The 25,816-nt window shown below is 34.1% G+C and overlaps 1 protein-coding gene across 2 annotated transcripts in view; it reads left to right on the top strand.

Annotated features, from left to right (window-relative positions):
• Nucleotides 1-15,863: 15,863 nt before the first annotated feature.
• Nucleotides 15,864-25,816, top strand: part of LOC118203193 (properdin-like) — a 42,063-nt gene continuing 32,110 nt past the window's right edge. For both annotated transcript variants that reach the window (XM_035375458.2, XM_035375459.2), the window contains exons 1-3: nt 15,864-16,021; nt 23,896-24,069; nt 24,322-24,495. In XM_035375458.2, coding sequence (XP_035231349.2) covers nt 15,937-16,021; nt 23,896-24,069; nt 24,322-24,495 — 433 coding nt within the window. In that variant the 5' untranslated portion in view covers nt 15,864-15,936. The remainder of the gene's footprint in view (nt 16,022-23,895; nt 24,070-24,321; nt 24,496-25,816) is intronic.

Here is a 25,816-nt window from a genome sequence, read left to right as displayed (position 1 = left end):
CCGAAAGTGGCCGAACTTATGGTCTCACTTTTCCAATCATAGTTTTGTACGATACTTTGCTTTATTATTAATTATTACTTAATTCATATTGTTATGGATTTCATAGTTACTTATTTATTTAGTTTTTTTTATTTAGACTTGTAATTAGATTTGCTTCATGTTGCCTTAGCAACGCAGACGATTTTTGAAAAGACAGCTGCGTTGGAAGGTTAAAAATAGAACAGCGCGTGCATTTAATACCTAATAAATAAATATCTCGTAATTGCTGTTGCCATCCACAAAAATCCAGATATTTATAGATGTTTCCAGTATATCTGATAAATTAATTATAAAGCTTATAAAAGCCGAGAACAAACAACTCATCTCAGTAGTAGCTGTAGTTCTAGCGAACTGTTTGTTTACTTAATGCTGTGATTAAATTAAATTTTTCTTGTTCTTTTCTATATATATATATATATGTTTATTATTGTATTATTCGAAATAAATCTACGTTTCTATGAATATTTTTTTTTTTTTTTTTTTTTTTTTTTTTTTTTTTTTTGCGGCCCGCTTAAAGTTAAACCTTGTTTGTTTGGCCCAAGTGTACCTATGACTTTGACATCCCTGCTCTACAGTAAGAACTAAAGACTCGTTTAAGTATAAAATTCTATATTTAATTTAAGTTGGCTTAGTCTAGACCAGTGGTTCTCAACAGTTTTTCACTTATGTACCCTTTTCACCATTGTTAGACGATCATTCAATCCCTCCTTCTGAAAACTTGAAAAATACATATGCATTTATTTAAATATAGATTATTTTTAATACGTTTTATAAATTAAACAAGTAAAGTATAAAAAATGTTGATATATACCAAAATTTTAACAAAAGTTTTTTTTTTTATATTCACAAACTAAAACTACATACTTAACATGTAATCAAAAGGTTGACTAGATTTACCCACTGAAACTATAAAATTTCCCCTTGGAGTATTCCTTCTGATTGAGAACCCATAGTCTAGACCAGGGATGTCAAACTCATAGGTACACTTGGGCCAAACAAACAAGGTTTAACTTTAGGCGGGCCGAAAAAAAAAATCAATATTCATAGAAACGTAGATTTATTTCGAATAATACGATAATAAACATATATATATATATATATATATACATATTTATATAGGAAAGAACAAGAAAAATTTAATGTTTACGTCCTGATACTTGACATCTCTTCTCTGCTATTATCTTTCCTATTTCGGGAGAAATTTTGTTTGCAGTGATAACTTTCAACGCTGACCCAAGGTGAGCATCATTAATACGGTTTCTAATAGGAGACTTATTACCTTTCATGACCGAAAATAACTGCTTGCACCGATAAGTGCTACCAAACATGGAAATAATTTCATATGCGAATTTTCGAGTATTTTCGAACCTGGCTAGTAAATATTTGTAAAATTCAGGTACGCCCACTTCAATGAATTATGCTTTCAAATTTGAGTTGCATTGAATCTCGATCACCTCCATTTGCATATGGCTGGGTACTGAGTCAATACTTATTGAGAAAATCGAAGAAAACAAAAAAAAATTTGTCTTCGAGGGAACTAAAATCATTAAACCTCGTTTCAAAAGTTGTTAAATTTGCAATTTTTTCTGCGTATTTTTGATACGAACAAGTATCATCTAAACTTGATTTGTTCATGCTGCACGTCGGGAAGTGCGTCAAATCTTCATTTTTAAGTTGTTTTTGCCAAAGAACTAGTTGACATTTGAATGCTTTAATTATGTCAGACATGTTCGTAATGATATGATCTTTTCCTTGTAACGATAAATTTAAATCGGTTAAGTGTTTGGTTATATCAACTAAGAAAGATAAATCTTGTATCCATATTGGATCGTAAAACAAACTTACGTCTTGATTTTTCGTTTTTAAAAACTGAGATATTTCTCCTTTCAAATCCCAGAATTTTTTGAGAATCTTGGAGCAAGATAACCAACGTACCTCGGTATAGTAGGACAAACCCGAATATTCACTATCTAACTCAAGAAAGCAGTGAATTGACGCTGATTTAAACCTCGAGATCCTATAAAATTTATAACTTTTTTTATATATGACAAAACATTCTCCATATTTATTACTTTCGTGCCTAGAACTTCCTGATGTATAATACAATGCATATGATGAATGTTTCAACCGTGAATTTCACTAAGTTTTGTTCTTAGTAATGCTACGAAGCCCTTGTTTTCAGTAGCGTAGCAAGCATGACTGGCGCCCGGGGCAAAATACCTTTTTGCCCCCCCCACACACACAATAAAAAATTTCAGTAATATGATGTATAGAATATATTCGTAATAAGAAAATAATGCAAATAATAATAAAATGCTGAATCTGCCATAAAATACTCAAAAATATATTAAGAATAGTCACTACCTAACTACACTATCCTTGGATTCGGAAATGCATCTGTGTCGGCGGAAAAATCAGGCATACGATGATCTAGAATTAATTCAAAAGGTGTTATAAGTGTTTTTAAAAAGTGCAGGTTTTAAACAATTAAAAGTTTAATATACATTATAGATAAATAGATATGTAGCAACCTGCCTACTACAACTCAACTCTGCCAGTCTCTGCCAACCCATAGCAACAAAGAACAAAATAATATTTATTCTATTCAATTGTTATAATTATTTAATGATCTGTCTCAAAAAACTGTACTATCATAATTGGTGACCCGTACTTATTACGAATAGCAACCTTCAATGTTGCACGAATATGGAGTTCATATGTCAAAATTCTGAGCAGCAGTAAGTTATCCAGTGTGATGAGATGCAAGTAAGATATTTCACCTGTCATTTAAAGCGTTGTGCCGCATTCTGGTGAGTCAACATATTTCTGTCATAATTTTAGTGGATATATGTATCGTCTACAGCATTTGAGCCGCCAATTTCTCTGATTTCAAGTACCAAGAAACTGTGTCACTATAAACATATTGATTATTTTTCTATACATATTATTATTGTGCGAATTTGATTGATATAAAGTGGTCGACAACGATGCTGCTTCACAATTGGCGCGAGTGGCAGTTAAGCCATCACCTTTTTGTCGCCGAGACCCATCGTTATGGTTCATTCAATTGGATGCGCAGTTAAGTCACATTACTGCCGACGAAACTCAATTTTATACAGCGATCTCCGCGTTAGAATCAGAGGTACTGCAATCAGCTCGTGAAATAATTTTGAATCCACCGGCGACGGACAAATACAAATCTTTAAAAAATATTAATTTCTGTTTGTGAAGAATCATAGACAAAATCAAGCAGTTGTTGCACGATTTACGATTGGGTGATAGGAGGCCTTCTCAATTGCTGTCTAAAATGTCAGACTTAGCCACCGGTAACCTAACGGATAATATTCTTAAAACATTATGGATACATAGACTCCCATCTAACATGCAAACCATTTTAGCGGCCAGTAGGGAGCCACTTAAAAATCTTCCCGAAATCGCTGATAAAATTCACAAGTTGGCCATTCCAGCGCAAATACACGCAGTGCAGGCTCCTGGCCCAGGTACTGTGGCGTTACAGGCTCAAATTGATGATTTGTCCAAACAGGTTGCTCAGTTAGTAGCCATCTAAGCTGAACCTTTTCAGCGCAACCGCTCCACATCCCGTGGTTGAAATACACGTCGTAGCCTACTGAGGAAACGTTATGAAAGCCGGGTATTCGTAACACGGCTATTTTTTTTTATCACCACAAATTTGGCAAACAAATGCCACCCAGTGTGTCGTTATAACGACCAGGGAAACGAGAAGGGCCGTTGCTCGAAGTTGTGAACGACAGCGGCCGGAATTTTGCACGCCTTTTCGTCATCGAAAAGAATTCGGGCTTAAGGTTTCTTGTAGACACCGGGACTGATGTTTCTGTCGTTCCACCACATTTTCACGAACAAAAGGGCCTTACCAAGCTATAACTTTATGTAGAAAATGGAACTCCTGTTCAAATTTTTGGTGAACGCCTGATATCTGTTGATTTAGGATTGCGCCGCAACATCCAATGGCCATTCATTTCAAGTCCTACTGTTTCAAGTCCTATTAGTGGCGCTGACGTTTTTCAAAAATTTTCTTTGCTTGTCGATCTTAAGAATCGCCGTTTGATAGATTCCACAACCAACTTAACTTATCCGGGAGTAATTCACAATAGTCAAGATTTCAGCATTAAACTGATTTCGGGTAACTCCCCATGGCGTCAACTTCTCAGAGAATTCTCTACAAACACGCGCCCAGTTATGGGTAGTTCCGAATCCAAGCACGATGTACTACATTATATTGAAACTACCGGACCTCCAATTGCAGCTAAACCAAGACGCTTACCTCCGGACAAGCTTAAAGCCGCCAAAGAGGAATTTCAATACATGATGGAACAGGGAATTTGCCGTCCTTCAGAAAGTTAATGGGCAAGTCCGCTCCATCTAGTTCGGAAACGAAATGGTAACTGGCTCCCGTGTGGCCAATATCGTCGGTTAAATGCAGCTACAATTCCTGCTCGTTACCCAGTCTCGCACATTCAAGACTGTATGCAAGTTTCAGACGGAAAAGCTATTTTTTACAACCCTTGATCTTGAGCGGGCGTATCACCAAGTGCCCGTTAACCCAGCTGATATTCCAAAAACTGCTGCAATGCTGCTCAAACGTTTCAACGCTTCATGAATCAGGTGTTAATCTGCCTCGACTTTTGTGTACCTTATTTTGATGACGTCTTAATCACCTCCTCTTCAGAGCAAGAACACCTATCACATTTGAGAACAGTTTTTGAACGTTTTCAAAGGTACGATGTCAGTCTTAATCCTTCCAAATGCGTTTTTGGCCAACCAAGAGTATCCTTTCTTGGTCATGAAGTTTCCGCTGAGGGCGTTCGACCCCTTCCAGATAGAGTCACCGCTATCCACGATATACCCGAACCATCTTCAGTGAACGACTTAAGAATCTTGCCATGCTCAATTTTTATCGACGTTTCTTACCTCATGCAGCGACCATACAAGCACCTCTAAATTCTTTTTCGGTTGGAAACAAGAAAAACGATAAACGTGTTATAACCTGGACCACAGAATCTCGCGAAGCGTTCCAAAAATGCAAAAATGATTTAATTTCGGCACCAAATTTGCAGTATCCTTCCGCATCTAAACAATTATCACTCTACGTCACGTGCACCTCGACATGGTCGGGCACTTATATTTATTAATAATAATATAATACATGAATACAATTAATTACTATGTATACATTTTTCTTACCTTGGATGAAGCAAATTTATCATTTACATCATCAAAGTCGATCCTTTCAAATTTTTCTCTTTCCACACTTAAAAATGCTAGATGACTTAGGGGATCTTGGCCCATCGTTGATTGTAAATATGTGAAAATTTATTTTAATTTGCTGAACGAACGTTCATAGCTAGCATTTGATAACGAAATAGTAAGTAGTATTTAAAGTGCGACTCTTAGGTTTGGAAAAACATTTTCTCTATAGATCTGTAGTGGAATTTTAGGTTCCGTTTCTTTTCTACTGCGGAGTAACGTCATGAAGTAACATTCACTACTCAAAACAATTAGGGGATATTGTGGGTTCGGTATGAAAATCATGTAATCGATAACCTTTTTGAACAAAAGGAAATAGAAGAGATTATAAAGGGGAAATTATAACGTTTAAAAAGTTGGGAATATGCAAATTTAGTCTGTGACGTCGAAAACTATGAGTTTAAGATAAGGAGTGAAAAGCGACCTGCAGCATTCCTTTTGTAGTAGGAGATTAAAAACAATTGACAAGAGTTGACTGTTTGCAGCAGTCAGTCCGATGTCTCAGCAAAGATGACTTAGTAGAATCAGTAGACTAGAAGGCCATCAGTCGTTTACAGGAGAGTCAAATGCAATCCATTGTAGCGGAAGCGTTAGGATTTTCCCAAAATGTCATTTCCAGATTATGGAAGCGGATTTTGGAAACTAGATATGTTTGAGAAATTCGGGAGAAGGTCGTGTTATCGTTTTAAAATAAAAAGCGAGAGATATGCGTGCATTTCGTTTAAAAAAATAAAAATATATCTCTACTTTGGAGAAATAAAATGGTCAGAAAGAACGTTTTGGTTCATGTACTGCAAACATTTTATTATACATTTTATCAAACAAATCAAGAAAATAAATAATTAATTATATTACAATAGTTATTAATTTTAAATATATTTTCCAGAGATCGAACAAAATAAAAACTGAAATTTTCCGGAAAATCTTGTTTGGAGACCATTTGGCGCCCCTCTACGAGCGGCGCCCGGGGCATCATGCACCCCTTTGCCCCCCTGTCGCTACGCCACTGCTTGTTTCCCCGGTCATTGATGGAGCGCCATCTGTAGCTACAGAATTTAATTTTGCCAAAGGTAGATTGTATTTCTGCAGAAGTCCAAAAACACAAGTAAATATATCTTCTCCTGTGGTAGTACCAGGCATCGGTATTAGTTCCAGTAATTTCTCAATAAATGAAAAAAAATTTTCATTTATTTTGTGATAGGTTTTTTGAATCGAAATGTTATGAAGATTATAAAAATGCATTAATATAAGTACAGCTATTCTATTTAAATTTCTGTGTTTGTTTGATGTTATGACTATTTTTTTTTCCTTTTGTTTTTTTAATAGAAATATATTGAAATTTTAGTTTTAATTTTAAAGCAAACATGTATATCAAATGTCAGTAAATGGATATTGCTGTTAATTTGATGTTAATTAATGTAAGAAAATTCTAAGTATATTTTATGTGTAATACAGAAACTTGTTCTTTGGAAATAAATAAATGTATTTAAATAGAAAAGCTTCTTGGTGAAATGAATGTATTTTTATTTTTTATAACAATTTTTTTAAGTATTGTATGTTTACAGTGCAGTATATGCTTCAAGTGATTCACTCGTGTTGCAAATTTAAGAGTTTATGAAGCGATTATTCGCTGAACTTATGTGATATATTTGCGAGGTTTCTTGAATACGAGTAATCTGAAGAGATATTTGAAATCTCATGAAAGAAACATCAGATGTAGTGTATGTCCTAAGAAATTTAAGTTTATAGTTTGAAAAGTCGCGAAGCTTCTCGTCTTAGAATTTTGTAGTGAATAATCACAAGTTCTTTTCATGTAAAAAGGATATGAAAACTTATAAAGTTACTTTTAAGAGTAAATCATGATAAAAAATATTTAGTGAGCATAAGAATTTAAAATAATATGAATCTTTACATCGTATTGAATGTTCGGACATTTTTTCAAGTAAAACAGAATTTGAAGAAAATCTCACGAACCTTTTTTTTTTTTTTTTTTTTAATTTTGCCGGTGTCAAAAGAAACAGAAATATGCTGATGATGATGTTTTGAAACAGCATGATACTTCTCTTCTTATAAATTGCATCCATTGTTTACAAGTGTTTAAAAGAAAAAGTGATCTCTTACACCACATTCGAATGCGACATGGTTTGATACGAATCTTACAAAAACGAAGAAACGTTGACATCGTTAATACATGCAAGTCTTCTAAAATCGCAGGTCTTAATAGTATGTTCGCAATTGAATCGATTTGCTAGAACATAGAAAATGATCATGTCTTAGATGTACTTCTTGAATATATAAAATTGTAGTTAGTAGGGAAAAAATGAGTTATTATGTAGCTTTACACTGAGTTATGATATCGGTGTTTGAAATGGTAATCAATAGTTACATTTAAAATGTGTCGTGAGTGTGAAAATGCAGAAATAAAAGAGCTTTGGCAAATTTAATAAATGTGGTTCAATGTGGTTGATGGGAAAATTTGTTCCATGTGAATTAAATAGTGCAAGATATTAACCTCTTTCTCTCAATAGTTAATTATTCAATTGTAAGACAATTAAACTTTAAATATATATGCATATAGTACATGTAATGATTAATATTACATTGATTAATGTAAATAACTAATGATATGTGTATTAACATAGTGAATGTTCGCTTTTATGAAGTTCTAAGCATTACTTTAAATACCATTCATAAAACTTTTATCTCATATATACAAACATGACAATATCTATTGAATTTTCGTTTATTCTTTGGAATGTATGAAAGTTTAAATATTTTTTAATTTAATGTAGATTGGAGTAAAATATCTGTATCTTTCTTCATTTCAATCGGTAATATCTGTATGCTGGTAAAGGTACGTATGTTCGTAAGAATTATACTGTGTCACATTTTTGACAATCTTCTTTCATTCATATTAGCTAATAAGAGAATTATTGAAGTTAGTAAAGTAATGAAAATCAACGTTATTGAAAGAAAACTCTAAAAGCATTTACATTTCCAGAAATATATCAAAGTTCCTTTTCTTAAAAACAGCAGGTGTATCGTAGTTTTTATTTCGTTAAAAGCTGAACTTGTAAAATAAAAATTTTCTATTAATGTAAAACAAAAAAAAATCAAGAGACAATCCGTATCATGAATGAAATTCAAGTCTTACATCGGATTTAAAAGAAATATTCTGAATCTAAATGTTTATGCTTATTTAGCACGAAATGTGTTTATTTGTCTTATAAATTTAACTAAAACCTTTCTTATAACAGTATGTTACCTTTAAACTGGGTAAAAATGTCAAGTATATTTTCTGATGGTACTTATATACTTGTCAAAGAAGTTCTAAAAACCTCAAATGTCGAAAGAGTATATGATAAGAGTCTCCTTTTCTATCGCTATGTCAGTTACAGGTTAAGGGGCGTCTTGAATGGATGAAAGTAATGTTTGTGCAAAAATATAGTAGTTCTATTTTGAACTGAGAAATAATTCGCTTTTTGTCAATTAACGAAACTTGTAGTATTACTCGTATTAAACAGAATGTCAATGAAAGACATTGCGTTTGCATAGTGAATTATGAAGGTACTGAAAGGTAGTAAAGAAGGTGAATGAAAGAATTAATTTGAACAAATAAGGTAAGGCTATCATTAAAAGAAAAAACTGTTCAAAAGATGTATGTTAGAATTAAAAGTAAGATGTTAAAATTTAAAAAGATGTAACAGAGTAAAACCAAAGAATACTGGTATTTCCCATCTGGAAAACAGTATTTGAGTACGATATTGAAAAAGTTGGTTTTAAGAATTTCTTTATGCATGTGATGCAAAACAATTGCTAGTTTATCATGAGTGCTGACATAGATGCAATTAGTGTAGGAAAAATAGTAAAATTAGTATAGTCAGTGTCTCTAAAACATGAAAAAATAATAATGTGAGCAGTGTAAATTCATTTGAAGTACTGAAATATGACATAGACTAAATATCAGAAGATGTAAGAAATATTTTGGTATGTGTGGATGAAACACTGAATGTGGATGTAAAATTAGAAATGAAAATTATCAACACACTTAAAGGTAATAGGGATTTAAAACTAAACATGATGTTAGAAACTTTGAAGATCGTAAAACTATTTGAGAAAGAAATACAGTTAGATATAAATGGTTTTAAACTGTAAAGTTGTGAATGGAAATTTCTGAGTAAAACCTGTAGATGATCTATTATGATCGGAGAATAAAACAAGTATTTTAAAAATTGTAAGGAAATGTTTGAATATGGAGTAAATGAAAACAATCCATATCGTTAAAATAAATAAAAAGGGATAAAATGTTGGAATTACGAGTGATGAGACAGAAATAAAAACATTATAATAAATAAGTTAAACTAGAATTAAGAAATATAAACACGGAAGGGAAATCATGAACGTAAGAGAAGTAATTAACAGTTATAGACTTAACTTTTTTAAAAAAATATTCGGTAATGTAAGGAAGATATCGTTGAACATGTGAAAGAAATTAGAAATTTTGTAGAAAATTTAGTAAAAGAACTAAGATCACGAAAAATAAACGTTTCTTTTTAAATAGAATTTCAAACCACTAAGTTAAAGTGTGTATAGAATACTAGAGTGGTTTAAAAAAAGTAAATGAAGTTAAAATTCAGAATATATTGAACATTATAATGTTAAAAAAAGTGTGAAATTGCATCTAAAATTAAGTAATGTACAAATAAACAGCATGTGCAGGAACGTTTGTGAAATATAACATATAAGTTAAAAATCAGGGTATGCTGAAATTTATGAAAGGTATGAAAAAATAATAGTATGTGGAAATTAAATAAAATATTATAAATTAGAAACGTTAAGTATTAAAAAAATATGACAGTAAATGAATATTTTATTATGAACAGAAAACCTAAGAAATAAGTTAAAGTTTCATTTAAAACTAGAAAGGATAAAAGTATCAGAATAAAATTGAGTAATAAAAACAAATTACGAGTATCTTGTAGTTACATTAAAGGAAAGTCTTTTTTATATTTGTTTCTTTTACATTGTTTTCAGAGTCGCGCATTGAATAATTTTAACACCAGACTTAAAAAATATATTTCTAAAACATATAATTCACTTTTTCATTAATAGAGGGCAGCATCGCTATATCATCAAAATTAAGATGCAGAAAATATTTCCCGTTGCCAATTTAAAAAAACTAACTTTAAATGAAAAGCAGGAGGTCTACAACTCAATCAGCAATCTAAAAACACCTCAACTCCACTCGTGACCACGCCCCCTGACCCTCTGACCCTCCTGCCGCAGAACGCCCATTTTTATGCTACTATTATCGTTAATTACTTAGCAGTAAACATTTCATTTTTTTCTTCGTCGATATGTTATTTTATTTTTATATATTATTATTTGCCGATATATTGGCCGGGCCGCAAAAATATTTGTTGTGGGCCGCATGCGGCCCGCGAGTTTGACATCCTTGGTCTAGACTGAATTAGCTTTTAATAGTGACTGAATGTAGAGATTATTTATTTGATGTACTTCTTTTATACTAATTTTTGTTATATGAAACTTAGGATTATGTGCATGTTTTTTGTAAATAAAAGTTAAGACACAAATTTTTAAAAAAACTGTTTAAAATTTGATAATGAATTCAAAAACGTTTATTTATAACTTGGTAGCCAGACCTAATAAACCTAAAAAATAAAATTTGAATTATACTTTATTTATTCTTACTAACTTCTGTTTAATGAATTATTCTTAGGAACGAACCTTAAAAACTGGTGAAAGATTTCATGCTAGAAACCAAGATATTAGAAACTTTAAGTACTTCACTTGTAGTGCGGGGTTGACCCCTCCTTCCTTTCTTGCCTCCATGCTTCTAAGAGGGGGTTGTTTGAAAAGATAAGACCTGCTCCAATACCGTAATATTTCCAAAGCAGAAATTATTACTGGATCATTTGAATTGTTTTTCTCATAATGGTGCAACACTATATCTTAGAAAAATTAATTAAAATATTTTTAAATCAATAATTCCAAAGAGGCAGGTTTAATTAAAAAAGCAAAGAAGCGGACATTTTTTTTTTCTTTTTTTTTTTTTTTCTTTTTTTTCTTTTTTTTTTTTTTTTTTTTTTTTTTTCGAATTAGATACTGAAAATGAAAACGCTATATCAAAGCTCTTATTGCATGTTCAAATGAACACCACGCGGTTCTTTGCATACTACATAATTTAATAGAATCTTAGCATTTCCAATTCTGTTCAGCAATAAGAGTTAATTCAGTCCTTACACTGAAGGGATAATGATGAGCAGTGAAACAATGATCGTTGGCAATATTGTACTGGGCAAAGCCAACTACACTCAAGTCCTGTCAGTGTACGGGTTCCCTCCATGAACTTTCTACTAACCGGAAAACGACGGTACTCTTCTGCTATACTTGGCGCATGTTTACAGTTGGCAGAAATGTATCAAAGACAAATACTGGTTCGTTACATACAGAATTTAAAAAAGATTAATCCGTAGCAGACAAAATTATACGTTTCATTTTAATAGAAATATATTAATTTAGTAAAAAGCAAGAAGTTTTATGTTATTTCACTTTCTACATATGTAAACACTGTCTACTAGATCTCAGTTTTAAATCCTGCATTATATATAAGCATCAAGTAAATTCAGTTGTATTTACCAGAGATAATTATTTTACTGAAGCCATATATTTAATTTTTTAAGGCTAATTTTATATGAAGAAGTTAATAGATAGCTACAGAACATATTTTAATGTTTCAATTTTTATTATATTTTCAACAGTCCTGTGGAAAAAATAAGTTATATTACAAGGTATTTCTCCCGCCTTCTTAGCATGCCTTCTTGGTGTGGTGGTCTGCACGCTGGGCGCGTACTCCAGAGGTCCGTGGTTCGATTGCCGGCGAAGCCGTTTCTCATTTTTCATGACTCCTGCTTCTAAAAGTACTTAATGTCTCTACAACACTATCCTACTACTTATTTACATAGCATATTAGTAAATTATGATATAAAATTTGTATATCTCTTTGTACATTAGATTAAAACAAGTATTTCTAAAAGGGTAATGAATAATTTTTTCTTCTTTCTTTTATGATGAACTAAGCGTTTAGAGGAAATTTTAAAAAACAAAAGTTTTAAATAATAGAAATTTAGTGCTCTGAACAGTTTATGCGACAGTACTAGTGTTCCAAATAAGTTATAGTTTTCAGATAGAATAAAACAAGCTTAGTTTGGAACAGATTTTGAATAAAACTCGAGATTAAAGTTGCTTATTGCTAATTTTAATATTACTTTGAATATTTCACTTCTATTTAGAACTTTTTGTTTGATGGGTGTTCACATTAAAAATATTAGAAATTAAACAAAGCGTATTGCAGCAACTTGGATTTGAAGCCTCATTATTAATAAGTATGTAAGATTCTAACCTGTGAACTTTTAAGTTACAGTTAAAGATGAAGAATCTTAAGAACTGTTAAGCGAATAATCGCTTGAGTTCGTGAGAGAGAAAATAAAACTTGGGAAGGGTTAAATACCCTTTATTATTCCGAATTAAATTCACAGAACTCCTTCTTGGAGTTTTCCAATAAAGCCTCAACTCGGGCTTGAACTCAGAAACTAAGAAATTAAATCTTAACTAAAAAGATATAGCCGAAGTTATCAAGATTCTAACAGAGTTAGCCCCTTAACGCTAAACAGCGGCGAAGCTATCAAGGGACTAAAAGGCGGACGCGAGCTAGTCAGAATCACTGGTTCTCTCTCTAACGAAGTCAGTAGAACTTCACAGTTAAATACTTCTCCTTATTTGCATTCAGACGCGATTCTAAAACTACGATCTGGCCGAAGTTGTAAGTTTGAAATTAAGAAAGGATAGGGAAGTAACTTTAACTCAAATTAACTGTTAGATAAATTAACATAATCCTTACAAGTAATCTTAAATAAAAAGAAATTAAAAAAAAAAAAAGAAGAAGAAGAAGAAGAATTACTCTCATTATTACCAGTTTATAATCTACAGTGCATCATCGAATTTCCTTGAAAGCACAAATATGGTGCCCAAAACTCTGAGGCGGTGTCATTTAGATGGCCAAAGGCCATGAAGCTTCGGTTCTTAGGGCGCACTTCTATGCCGATATAAGATCATGTAGGTTTTCGATATCTTGTAGGTTTAATAGACTAACGGCATGCCAGGCTTACGTTGACCCCTTATATGGTATTTCTCCCGCCTTCGTGGTGTGTTCGATATCTTGTAGGTTTAATACACTAACGGCATGTCAGGCTTACGATGACGTCTTATATGATATTTCTCCCGCCTTCGTGGTGTGTGGTCTGCACGCTCCCATAGGTCCGCGGTTCGATTCCTGGTGAAGATATTTGCTCATTTTTCAAGTCTCTTACTTTCAAAAAATCCTAATGTCTCTACAAGTGGCGCCCGAACTAAAAAGAAGATGTTGATGATAATTCTCCACACCCAGGATTTGCCGATTGGTTCCCCTAAAACCCCAGTCGCCCTTTAAAAGGGGACACGAATACCAAAGGTGGACTCTTACCTGGCTAGCTCTTTGGCCGCCGTACATAGTTATAAATCCAACCTTCAGAGGCTGGCCGGAGGGGCGCCATTCCCTCCTATCAACTCTCACGGGGACTTGACATGTTGCCATCATCCATCGCCGAGCCTTGAACCCAGCCAGTTGACCGGTGGCCAACGCCTCACCCCGGACAAGCCCTTCTTATCAGGAGGCAACCTTCCCACAACCAAGGTCACAGACAAAACAGTACCAGTACGATCCCTACCAAACCTGAACCTACCACCGAATACAAGGTGGTTCTAATTTATGGGAAGACTGATTATTTACCTAAGGAAACGAAGCTGTCTGGACAAAAGTCCAGCCAGTGGTCAGGAAGAACCTCGGGTCTCCTTCCATAAACGGGATCGGTTCCGGAAATTCCTACCAGTCGATCCCAAGGAATGCCTTTTAAAAGAGGGATTATATAAGGTATTTCTCCAGCCTTCTTGGCATGCCTTCGGGGTGGGGTGGTCTGCACGCTAGGCGTGTATTCCAGAGGTCCGCGGTTCGATTCCCGACGAAGGCGTTGCTCATTTTTCATCTCTCCTGCTTCCTAAACAAACCTAATGACCCTACACCCTCACAGGGGCATGAGAGTGCAAAGTATTAAGCTCGCAGACACTTTCCTCGGATAAAAGTATTTGAGAATTGAGTAGAAATAGAATATATTTATATTGCCTTCTATATAGAAATCCTTCAATAGAAGTATTTGAGTAGGTGAAAAGGAAACTGATTTTATATAAAAGTCTTAAGCAGCTGGGTAGTGGTTTTCAAGGTCGTCATTCTTGACGCTATCAAAGCGAGTCTGTTGCAAAAATTTGCGAAGTCTGGAAAAAATATTGAGTACCTTGCAGCATCTGTGTCATATGAATGAAATTTCACTAGTCCTGGTAATATTGCAAATTAGCATTTAAGCTGAAAAATGTATTTAAAATTGTGTTTAAATAGCTTAAATTAATTACTGTACGTTGAAAATGGGAGGGAAAAACTACTTTTAAAGAAAAAGGGGTTTTTAATTAATTAAAATGAAAAGGAAACACCTTTACGTATATGTTATATAGCGTACTGTACAATACTTACATGTGCTGAAAGTCATTGCTTGCTGGACATCTCGGTCAAAGTAGGCTGACAGTTTTCATCCATTTTCGCATAGCCAAGTTGCGCATCCGCTTGACAATAAGTTGCATGTGCTCACAATCGGGCTGACGATCTATCCGCAGCTTCAAGGCCGGCAAACGCTTTACTAGCTGATGATCTCGTGTCTGCTTCAACTTCGACATTAAGTTCATCTCCTTCCTCGACACTTTCTTCTCTCACACTTTCAATAAGTTCATCATCATTTAGAATTTGAAACCCAGGGTCTGGCGAATCACACACCATCCACTTTGCTGTATCATCCAGGATATCTAACTTCTGAACATCCAGGAATTTTGAAGCTAATGTTTCTTACTTTCTCAAGTAACACGTCATCATCATCTTTTCTTATCGCTTCCCTCTCTCTTTTTCTTAAATTCTGAAAGCAATTCGGATAATCAGCGATTCGTATAATTGGAGTTGTACTGTACAGTTATTTTTTTTATGACAACATTTGGTAAATAATTAGCTCATCTATATTTTATTTTTAATTTAAAATTTTTCTCCTTTTTGCTGTAATAACATTTTTATAATAATAATAAAAACATTGTTAAAGAGAAGAATCAAATTAATATTTTACATAATTTATTAACTATATTTTCATAGATGCATTTTAATGTAATATTCTGTGAAGAAAAATGGCATTAATCTATCAGTTAACCGACTAAAAATTTATTCTTACAAACTGAAAATTTATATTCAGTTTTACTATTACTAATGTAATTCAGCAGGATAATTATAACTTGTAAAACTCTTATTAAAAATCTTTAGCAAGCTAAGGCCTTTCAAGATAAATTTCTTCGTGTTTCACTTTCGAAGCCAGTCTGTATTTTGAGGAAACATGTGATACTTCCTTCCTGACTGAAATGCCGTTTGGTTAAACGCATTCAATCGTTTGCAGTGCAAAGCTGATTATCATGTTTTCCTCATCGATTAACTTCCGAATACCATTGTCAATAATAATTATTATTCTTTCGTACTCATGGAATCTCGTTCTAGGAGGTAAGTTTTTAAATTAAATAATAGTGTAAAGGAATTCAAAATTTACACATTATACAAATATCTATTTTATAGTCGTCTTATTTTATTATTCTATTAGTTATGTAAAAATTCTATTTTTTAGCCCAAAAGTGGCTATTAGTCTCGAAACGGGATTTTTTTCGTAAGTGTTGCCATCAAATATTATTTTTAAAGAAATTAAATAGTGAAGCATCTGCATGTATATATAAATGTTCCTTGCATTATGAAAAAACAATAGTACCTACAGCCATCAAATTTTGATAAACCTTAGTCCTGCAGCCGAACGTGTGCACTTGGAAACGCGGATTTCGAATTTGTTTTATTATTTATTTCATATTTTATAAAACTTTACTGAATTTTTGATTAACAACTCAACGATCTGAAAGCGAGCAGTAGCAACACTGTTCAAAATAAGACATTTTTATCTCCAGCGCCCGAGACTGCTGCTATTCAGAAAATGTAAGATTTCAATGTTTCGTTTCAATTAACAAACTCCGCTGAATGAAAGCAATGTATTGCCACGGTCGGAAATGAAACATTTTTATCTTCCACGCGCCGAGGTTGCCGCTCAGTAACGACTAAGATACTTTCAAATTTAATCTAGAAGGTTTTTGAATAATAAACTAAGCTATTTTAAAACAATAAAAATAATTCTTAATGATATTTTCCTACTTTTTAATATGACTGATTAAAATAAACATGCATTAAATTCATAAGATGTCCAGTTAGAAATATTCAATATTTTTATGAATAGCTGATGGAGTCATTAACTCATTAAGCTGGACTCCACAGCTGGATTGGTTATAATCATTACATACTTTTTTATGTTAACTATCTTACAGCGGTCAGAATTTAAAGAAATAATATAGAGAATATAAAAATATATGTGGTAACCTTTAACACTCTATAGAGAATTCTAAAGATATGCTCTTTTTAAATATATTTGGTGATTTTGTTGTTGAATTCAATTTTATGTAGCGTAAGTGATATTAAATAAATCGAGAATGTTATATTTAATAAATGAAGTTAACACATAAAAAGTTATTAATAAGAAGACAAAAAAATTGTTAGGCATTTTATTAAAAAGCTGAATATTGATATGATGAACTGAGAAAAACTGAAAAAGAGGTAAAAATGTATGGCAACACGAAGAACGTTAAATTCTGCATCTTTTCAGATTTTTTTAAATATACGTATAGTTATAAATCTATTTCGTAAATCTGGCATCGTTAAGACAAAGAAAAACCATACTGAAAAGTTTTTGTGAGTGTGTATCTACTTCTATAGGACTGTAAGACAGTGCAGTAAGACTATAAGACAGTGCTCCTATGGAAAGGAGGGAAATTTATATCCCATTTAATCGCCTTTTATTTCAGCAAACGTTACGGAATAAAAAATAAGATATTTTTATTCTTGAAAAACAAAATAGAATGTTGAAAGTTGCAACTCAGTTTTCTATATTTTATGTTTTTTTATTACTTCAAATGATTCATAATTTGTAACTCGCATAAATGACTCATAATTTGTAACTGGCATAAAATACTTCGAAACTTTCCGTGTTTGTTTCTTATGGTACGTATTAAAAAATGCATTGGACCTGTTTATTAGATTATTAATTTGCAATAGCTAGAAAAAAAATCTCTTCCAGTTATTACGATGAAATCATATTTGCGACATATAAACGCTATTGCCAGTCAATAATAGATAAAATGTTTCTTTTACCTTCGAGATTATAAAATGCGTTGCTTAATTTAGCGTTCGCCGTTTTACCTGGACTTCTTATTAGCATTTTGCAAGAAGTATTATTTTATAATAATTATTATTTTATTGCAAGAAGTATTATTACGGAAATGTCTTAAGTAAGAACATATTATAATTAGAATGTTTGTATGATTTCTGCCCAATTCATGGCCACATACAGCTTCTTTTATTTTTTGTTACTAAACTACTGATGTTGTCCTCGTGGGAAGTCGAGAGGGTGTTGCTTTAGATAGTTGCGGGTTCTGATCTATACCCGAAAAGGTCTGTGTAATTCGCCTAGGTGTCCGGACCCTGCTTTCGCCTGTCATCTGTTCTAATCTAACGCGGCCTAACTGATATAGTGGTTAGTGACGCTGAGTGCCGTACCAATGAACCCGTGTTCGAATCCGGAAAAAGCATGGCTGTTTTGTAAGCGTATAGTATCTGTGCGGCAAAGCGGTACTCAAAATACACAGCGAGCCGAAAATTCTCTCAGGATCGCACTTCTGAAGAGATTGTTCTTGGATCGCCTTTCGGCAAAGAGGCACTCAAAATGCACGGTGAGCCGAAAGTCCTCTCGAGAGGTTGATGGTAGGGGAAAAGGATTGGAGGACCTTGAAAATCCCTTTAGGTGTTTTTTCTAAAAATTGGGGCGGAAGCTTAAGGGTTATCAAGGCCCGATGATACCTAATATACTTACAGATATGCACAGGTGCCAGCCTGGCTTCAACCTGTACCTGTCATTATTTAACAAGTTCAAGTCTCCCAATATCCATTTCAATTCTTCAGTAAAAGGCCGATTGGCCATTTTTTGTTAGAATGTTGTTTTGTAATTGAAGAGGACCATGAGGCTTCTGTTACCTCAATGCAATAGAACTGCTTTATTTAGAGAGAGACAGAATTTTTTCATAGTCTTCATTGTTACATTAATAATTATTGCGATGCAGTGCCTGGATTAATCACAAGATGCAGTATTCTACAGTGCGGTAATGTGTTTGACAGTTAAATCCACTGATGGTGTGGTAAAATATCTTAAAAAAGAAACAATTAGTTTTAGTATTGTGCATTTTAATTTAGAACTTTTTTCCAGTACTCCTCCGATTTCAAAGTTACAAATTACATCCTGATTCACCAAGGTCATTAGTTTGAATCTGAATAATATAAATCATACAAATACAAATTCAAATTTTAATTAATTAACATTTCAATTTTTGTAACGTAATTTTGTAACGTATAGCGCCAATTCGATTGTTTTTGTTATTACATGAGATTGAATCAACTAATTAAACTGACTTATGATGTTTAGATAATTCTTTAATAATTCTAATATTTTGCTTTCCCCCCCCTAAGACAACCAGATCAATTACTTTTATGGAATTATCAGCATATTTGAAACAGGAGCAATGAGACTATAAAAGGGATTATTTAAAATTTCAATTTATTGAAGTCAAAAAATAAATGGTGCTACAAACAAAATTTGTAGTTCAGAAAATTACACACTGTGCTCCGAAGATTACAGTTGCAGTGGCCGAGCTGGTAAGAGGGCTGAATACTGATATTTCGATCCAGGTTCGAACCTAGGCGAGTGGACTACCTGCATGGTTTCCATGATTTTCCCTATGTGTAAAGCTTCGTTCAGACGGGGGCGTAAAGGGCATAATTGGTTAAAGCCGAGCTCCGTTGCCAAGGCAACCAATCTGTGAAACATCACAAAATCTGGTTTAGAGCTCGTGGCATAGGGTTCGAAGTTTTCAACTTTACGCGAGTTTGGGATAAGCGTCGACCAATCAGAGCGAAGGTAAAACGAAGCGACGTTCTACAGAAGATTTTGCTTTCACAAAACAAGCAGAGCGAACACGGGAAATCAATCGAGCAGGAGAACAGCGCGGAAAAGTTGTAGATACATCCACGCATGCGCAAATTTAACTTCTCTCATTGGCCACGGCTTATACCCCGTTCTCGCAAGTGTGAACGGAATTCCCGTATTTTATGCCCTTATGACTACGCCTCTATGCCCTTTACGCCGCCGTCTGAACTCAGCCTAACATGACTACCAACCGAATTTCCTTAGAAAGTCCCCCGCGAAAGTGTCCTTTCCCTTGGCACGGAGCATTTTTTTTAAACAATGAAATTTTGTTTGTGTTCTTGTAGTGGTTAATCCTACTTGTCTGACCCAATCAGAACAAGAACACGAATTTTATCGTGACAGGGAGTGCAAGTCATTGATATGAGCGTTGAGCACCATATCATGTAGGTGGCAATACAAATTTGCTCAGTTCGGCTCCAGTTTTGAAGGAAAACGCCCAGGAAAACGAAACCGAGAGTTTACCACCTCTCGTCCTCTGCCCCTAAACCACTCTAGAGCAAATTCGGCTTTTCGTATATTTTGAATGTCCTCATGCTACACATCTACTATATATTTAAAAACATCCATACCTTAACCGGGATTCGAACCCTGGTCTGACTGTCAGACGGAAGCTGACAACCAATACCACTCATATCGCCCACAAACTCCGCACCTTTGGCCTTCTGCTTGGCGTGAAAAATTCAGTCTCATTATTTACAAGACAGAATCTGTATAGCTTCGATTACCCTAACACCCTTACACGCCAAATCAGAAGATTATTTCTACACCCTGAAATAAAATCTTGCATTACAAGAAGAATTTTCGACAGCATTCCAAATATCTAGAACAACGGTTCTCAACCTTTTAATTAACGGGTACTATCTAAACAAAAATTGAAAACCTTTAGTACCACCACTACAAAGTACTATATTACCACTACCACTCTTGAACCTAAGCTCAGGTCGAATAAATTTGCGATTGTTAGAGATAAAACTCAATCAGGATGTTGGGGTTTTAATTTTTGAATTTAATAGTTAAAATTCTTTGCTTCTATGCGTACGACCTATTTTTCTCTTCCGTACCACCAGTGGTACGCGTACCATCGGTGAAGCCCTGATCTAGAGAAAAGAAAAGCCTCAACAACTGGCGTCCGGGAAAACACCTAAGTGATCTGCGGACATATTAAAAGGTATTCTGTTTTAACCCTTTCAGGGGCGCAATGTTATAAATTTTTAAAAGTTCCGGAAAAGTAAGCATAATGACATGCAATGGTCCTATAGACAACATAAATGAGTGTAAAAAAAATTTTTTTTCGACCCCCTTTATGGAAAGGGGACCGGTTTCGCCTTGAAACCAGCGCCCGTCTAGAGCATTTAAGACTAAGCATTTGCTTATTTATCTTTACTTTGCTGGAAAGTATTTGAACGTAACCCACATTGCAGATTATACTAGTAAATTACTGAACAACTAATGAAGTAAGTAATATTTGCATAAACACGTATTTTTAAATATACGAGTAAATAAAAAATTTAAAACAGGAAACAAAAATATGAGACAAAAAGTAACTAATAATGCACTAAATTACTTACATAAAACTATGAAATTTTTTTAAAAATTAAGTTTAAAACTAAGACAATTATATCTGGAAATATAATAAATTTAGATGTATACAAATATTTTACTGTGAATTAGAAGAATGAGAAAAGCGACGGCTAAGAGAAACAGAATAAAAACGCAACTGTGAATGTTCTTCAGTGTGTTCTGTGTCTCTCTAAAGAATAAGAAATGTTTTCCTCTCTCAAAAACTCCATAAATCCTCATCTTTGAAGACACTCAAACGATGATATGATGCAACTGCTTACAGCAGTGATCCGAAAGCAATAAATACAGCTGTAAAAAATCTCGCGACTGCGTCATCTGATCATTTTTTGATGTCTCACAGGGGCGGTGGTTTCATACTGAAACCGCGCTGTAAACATTCAAAATTAAAAGGGTTCCATTACTTTTTTTTGTGAACTAAGGACATTTCATTAATCATTGATGCCTGATTATAAAATATATTGTGTAAAAATTAAAAATTGTTGGGCTTTTTGTTCTTAAAATAGCCCAAAATGAATAATGACAAAAACAAGCTATTTTTGAACGATTCCGTATCAATTAATGATGACCAAAAAGGTTTAGTGCTGCCATCTGTTATCAGCTTTAAGAAGTAATTTAATTTTAGCAGCAGTTCTGAGAAAATGAAACCAAAATTTCTAAATTAAAAAAAAATGTTGAAAATGCGGTTTCAAGGCGAAACCACCGCCCCTGAAAAGGTTAAAAGGTTTTTTTATTAAGTTAATATTCAATACCGATATTATTTAACTTGTCAGAAGATCTGCTAGCTTTCACATGTAGTCAGTCATCTTAGAAAGGTTGAAAGTCCAGGAGACATTTGAAACTGATTGTATTAAAAAAAAAAGAAATCTAAATATGTATAAAATACCTTTCTTCGATTTTTTTCTTAATGATTTCACTTTCAGACGTTTATAGACGGAATATGTTTGGCGACAGCTTTTATAATCCAGGTAGAAATTTCATAGTTTTGGAGGTATGGGGTGAGCCTTTTATTTACCTGTTTAGTTTTGTTTATGAATATAAAAAACTGCTTTTATTCAAGTTTTGGTATTTATCAACATTTTCTAAATTTTTTCTTGTTTGACTTAAAAACGCATTAAAAAATTATCTAAATTTAAGTAAATAATAAGGATTTTTCGAATTTTCTAAAATCGGTTGAAAGAATTGTCTAGCAATCATAAAAGAGGTGGGTGAGGCAAAAAAAGCTTGAGAACCGGCTGGTCCAAACCTTTAAACTGAAAAACAATCATAAAAAATATTATGCATGCTTTTGAAATACTTGTAAGGCATATTTTGGTTTTATAACAGTTATTTTAATTTTGAAACCCTTTCCTATCAGTTCTTGTTTCCACTTAACAACTTTCTACCAGAATGAGTTTTTAGAATCGCGTTGAATGCAAATTGAGTTATTTTCATTGCAAGTATTTAAGAAAGGTTCAACTAACTTCGATAGTGAGCGCTAGGAGTCCTTAGTAGCGCGTGTCTGCCATCTGGCTAAGTCACTTTTGAAGCTGTTACGCTCGACCGTATATTACGTGTCGGCTCTAGTGTATAATTGGGTTCTCCTTCGATTAACGACAATTTTTTTAAAATTTTAGCTATGAAACCTCACTTCTGGTTACCATGATAGTTTCAACTTTGTTTTAGCTTCCTGATTTTATTTAAATGAAAATAGATTGATGTGTACATGGACAAATTTAAGGCAGGGCGCAATGCCTAGTTTGTGCAATTCTAGGATGTTTTTTTAAGTGAAAACAGATCGATGTGTACATGGACAAAGAGTTTGTGCAGTTCCTTTACTTCTTATTTTGGTTTTCTGTAGCGGCCATCTTGAAATTGTGCCTTCCTGGCGCCGATCTTGGCGTCAAAAAAGAATCGCCAAGAAACAAGCGGCACCCAATAGTAAACTTTTACGTTACGTGTCTTTTGATATTCGCCGGCTAGTTTAACTTAAGGGCCAACTACGTTGGATAATTGTGTCTAGCTTTGGCTAAGTCTCATTTAGTTAATTATAATTTCGTTTCTTGTTTCTGAGTTAAAGCCGGGTAGAGGCTTCCTGTAAGCCTTAGAAGTAGCTGACTTTTATTCTTATTTGAGTGAATAAAAGTGTAACTGAACTCAACTATAAAGAGGTTATCACAAATGGCTACAGTCCCTGCTAGACGGGACTTTTCTAAGAAACGAGATTCTGGTAGCACTGGTTTAAATGGGAGGATTCCTAGAAAAAAGAGCCCCGCTGGAAGCGAAGTCCCGCCTAGCTAAGGAAATAATGTTGCGGCTACGTGGGATTTTTTCAAACCTCACCAAAAATGTCTCGGGTCCCGAATAGAGACAACCAATCAGACGAAAGTTCTGCTTCTGAAGGATCACGTGATCCCAATTTGAGCGATAATCGATTACTGTTTGGCGTTCAAGTCTTTGTAGTAAGTGAGATTGGTAACCCAGCTACGTGTGTTTACCGGAATTGTGCAGATTCTGAGAATTCTCCCCTTTCACTTCAAGTCCCGCGTAGCCGAAACATAATGTGATTGGGACCTAAGTCGTTACATAGTTCATTAGGTTCCTCAACGGTCATCATATACAAAAGGAGTTAAGAACCCTACATACTAATAAACTAATAACTCAAATAAACTAGTCTTCTTTTTCATTATAGAAGATGGTCAATGGGGCGAATGGTCAGAGTGGAATGCCTGCTCTGTGACATGCGGTAAAGGCCTGAGAAAACGACACAGGAATTGCGACAACCCACGTCCATCGAGAGGAGGCAAATGGTGTCCTGGCAACCATTTGGACACACAAATTTGCGAGTTTCCCTTCAGATGCGCAGGTACAGATTTATTTCTGCCTACTTTTAATCAATTTATATTCAGAAAATGATGTAAATGTGTTTAAATAACCTTCAGTTTTTAAGCGTTTGACTTATTTCCATTAAGTAGTTCCTAAATTCGATCTTTATTTTCTCGTAATTTCTATAAAAAGAGTTTTAGTGCATCTCGTAGAGCAGCGTGATGTGCAACTCCGTTTTCACCAGCCAAAATTCTGTTCATTTCATGACTGTTTTGCACTGCACGTTTTATAGCGGATGGTAACTGGGGAGATTGGGGTGAATGGACAGAATGCTCAATCAGTTGCGGAGAAGGTGTGAGACATCGTTACAGAGCCTGCAACAATCCTGCCCCACAAAATGGAGGAAAGGATTGTGAAGGAGATTCCCAACAATCTGAGCAATGCGTTAATATCAGAGAATGCCCACGTAAGTTATTAATAAAACTGTTTTCCTTATCATTTTCTTTTCTTGTATTGCTTAGTTTTGTTTCAGTTTGTAAGCTTATAAAGACCATATTTTATTCTAACCAATTATTTTTACTTTGACTTTCCCTTCCCTCCTGATTTCAGTTTCCTGCTGGAATGTAAATTTTAATGGCGTAGTATGCGGAATCTAAGTGCGTTTAGAAGCAGTATTTAAGCTGCGGTATAAGATTTCGTGAGGAGTAGTAGCGGAGTTCCAAATTTATGCTGCGTGTTTAACTCTCTGAGGGGATGAAAAGGCAATTAACTTTTTCAGCAAAACTCTTGTTTTATTTACTATATCAGGTGTTACAACGAAATTATTTGCGACAATTACACATATTTTGTCCAAGACGCTTGAAAAAAATTAACACTTCTCGTGGTTAATGTCAGTGACCACTGCCCACAGAACACATCCCTACAAATCAGTCTGTAGAGTATTGACGGAAACAGTTTTTCTTCTTCAAGTAGAGTGCAACTTTGCAGGTGCTGAAATTCCCACACTGTTCTTATAGGCTTTTTCTTGGTGATCGTCGTGGTTGTCTTCGATGGCTGATGCTTATTTTCTTGAAGAAGAATTGCTGCATCAGCTACTGGCTTATGTTTCTTGATTGCCATCTAGTGAGCTAAAAGGGAACTTCAGAAACGGTCAGTCTTGAAAACTACTTACAAGGGAGTAAGACATTCAGTAGAAAAGATACTAGACTTTATCGTCAAAATATGTACTTCCTTATCGCATTGCTTTATCAATAATTGCTCCTTTTCCTGCTCGCTTCCTAAGAATGGCATCAATTTTGGGAGTTCTTGCTGCTATTGCTGCTTACCTAAATTTGCCAGTGAGATTTGTAATTAAATGAATCAGTTTAATCACTAATGGCAAATATCACATCCATCCTCCTCCCTTATATTTATTTATTAATATGTCGATAAAATAGAAAAAAACTATTTATTAATGTATACAGTCCATAAATAAAAATGATAAGTCAGCTTGTCATTAATTTTTTTCAATTCATTTTAATTTCATTTCAAATTCAAACTGTACCACAAAAACTGGAGACGGAGTTGACCTATTTTTAGCGACTCCAGTTCCGATTCCTTTTACCCCAAAATTTGTCCGACTCCGATTCCGACTCCACAGCACTGGTGGTAATATGATGTATATGTGAATGGCGACACTTGAAATCTGTCTGTAAGAATGGCCTATACAGGTACTGGTGCTTAGAGAAAGGGTGTGCAAGACTGTCGTTTTTTCCTGAGATGTTTTCAATCAAAACAAAGTGATGGCA

Source organism: Stegodyphus dumicola, chromosome 11 (assembly GCF_044657685.1).
Source record: "Stegodyphus dumicola isolate Sdum_Otavi_A_Nest chromosome 11, ASM4465768v1".
Classification (NCBI taxonomy): Eukaryota; Metazoa; Arthropoda; class Arachnida; order Araneae; family Eresidae; genus Stegodyphus; species Stegodyphus dumicola.
The sequence above is the reverse complement of the archived record's forward strand: the minus strand, read 5'-3'. Positions and strand labels throughout refer to the sequence as shown.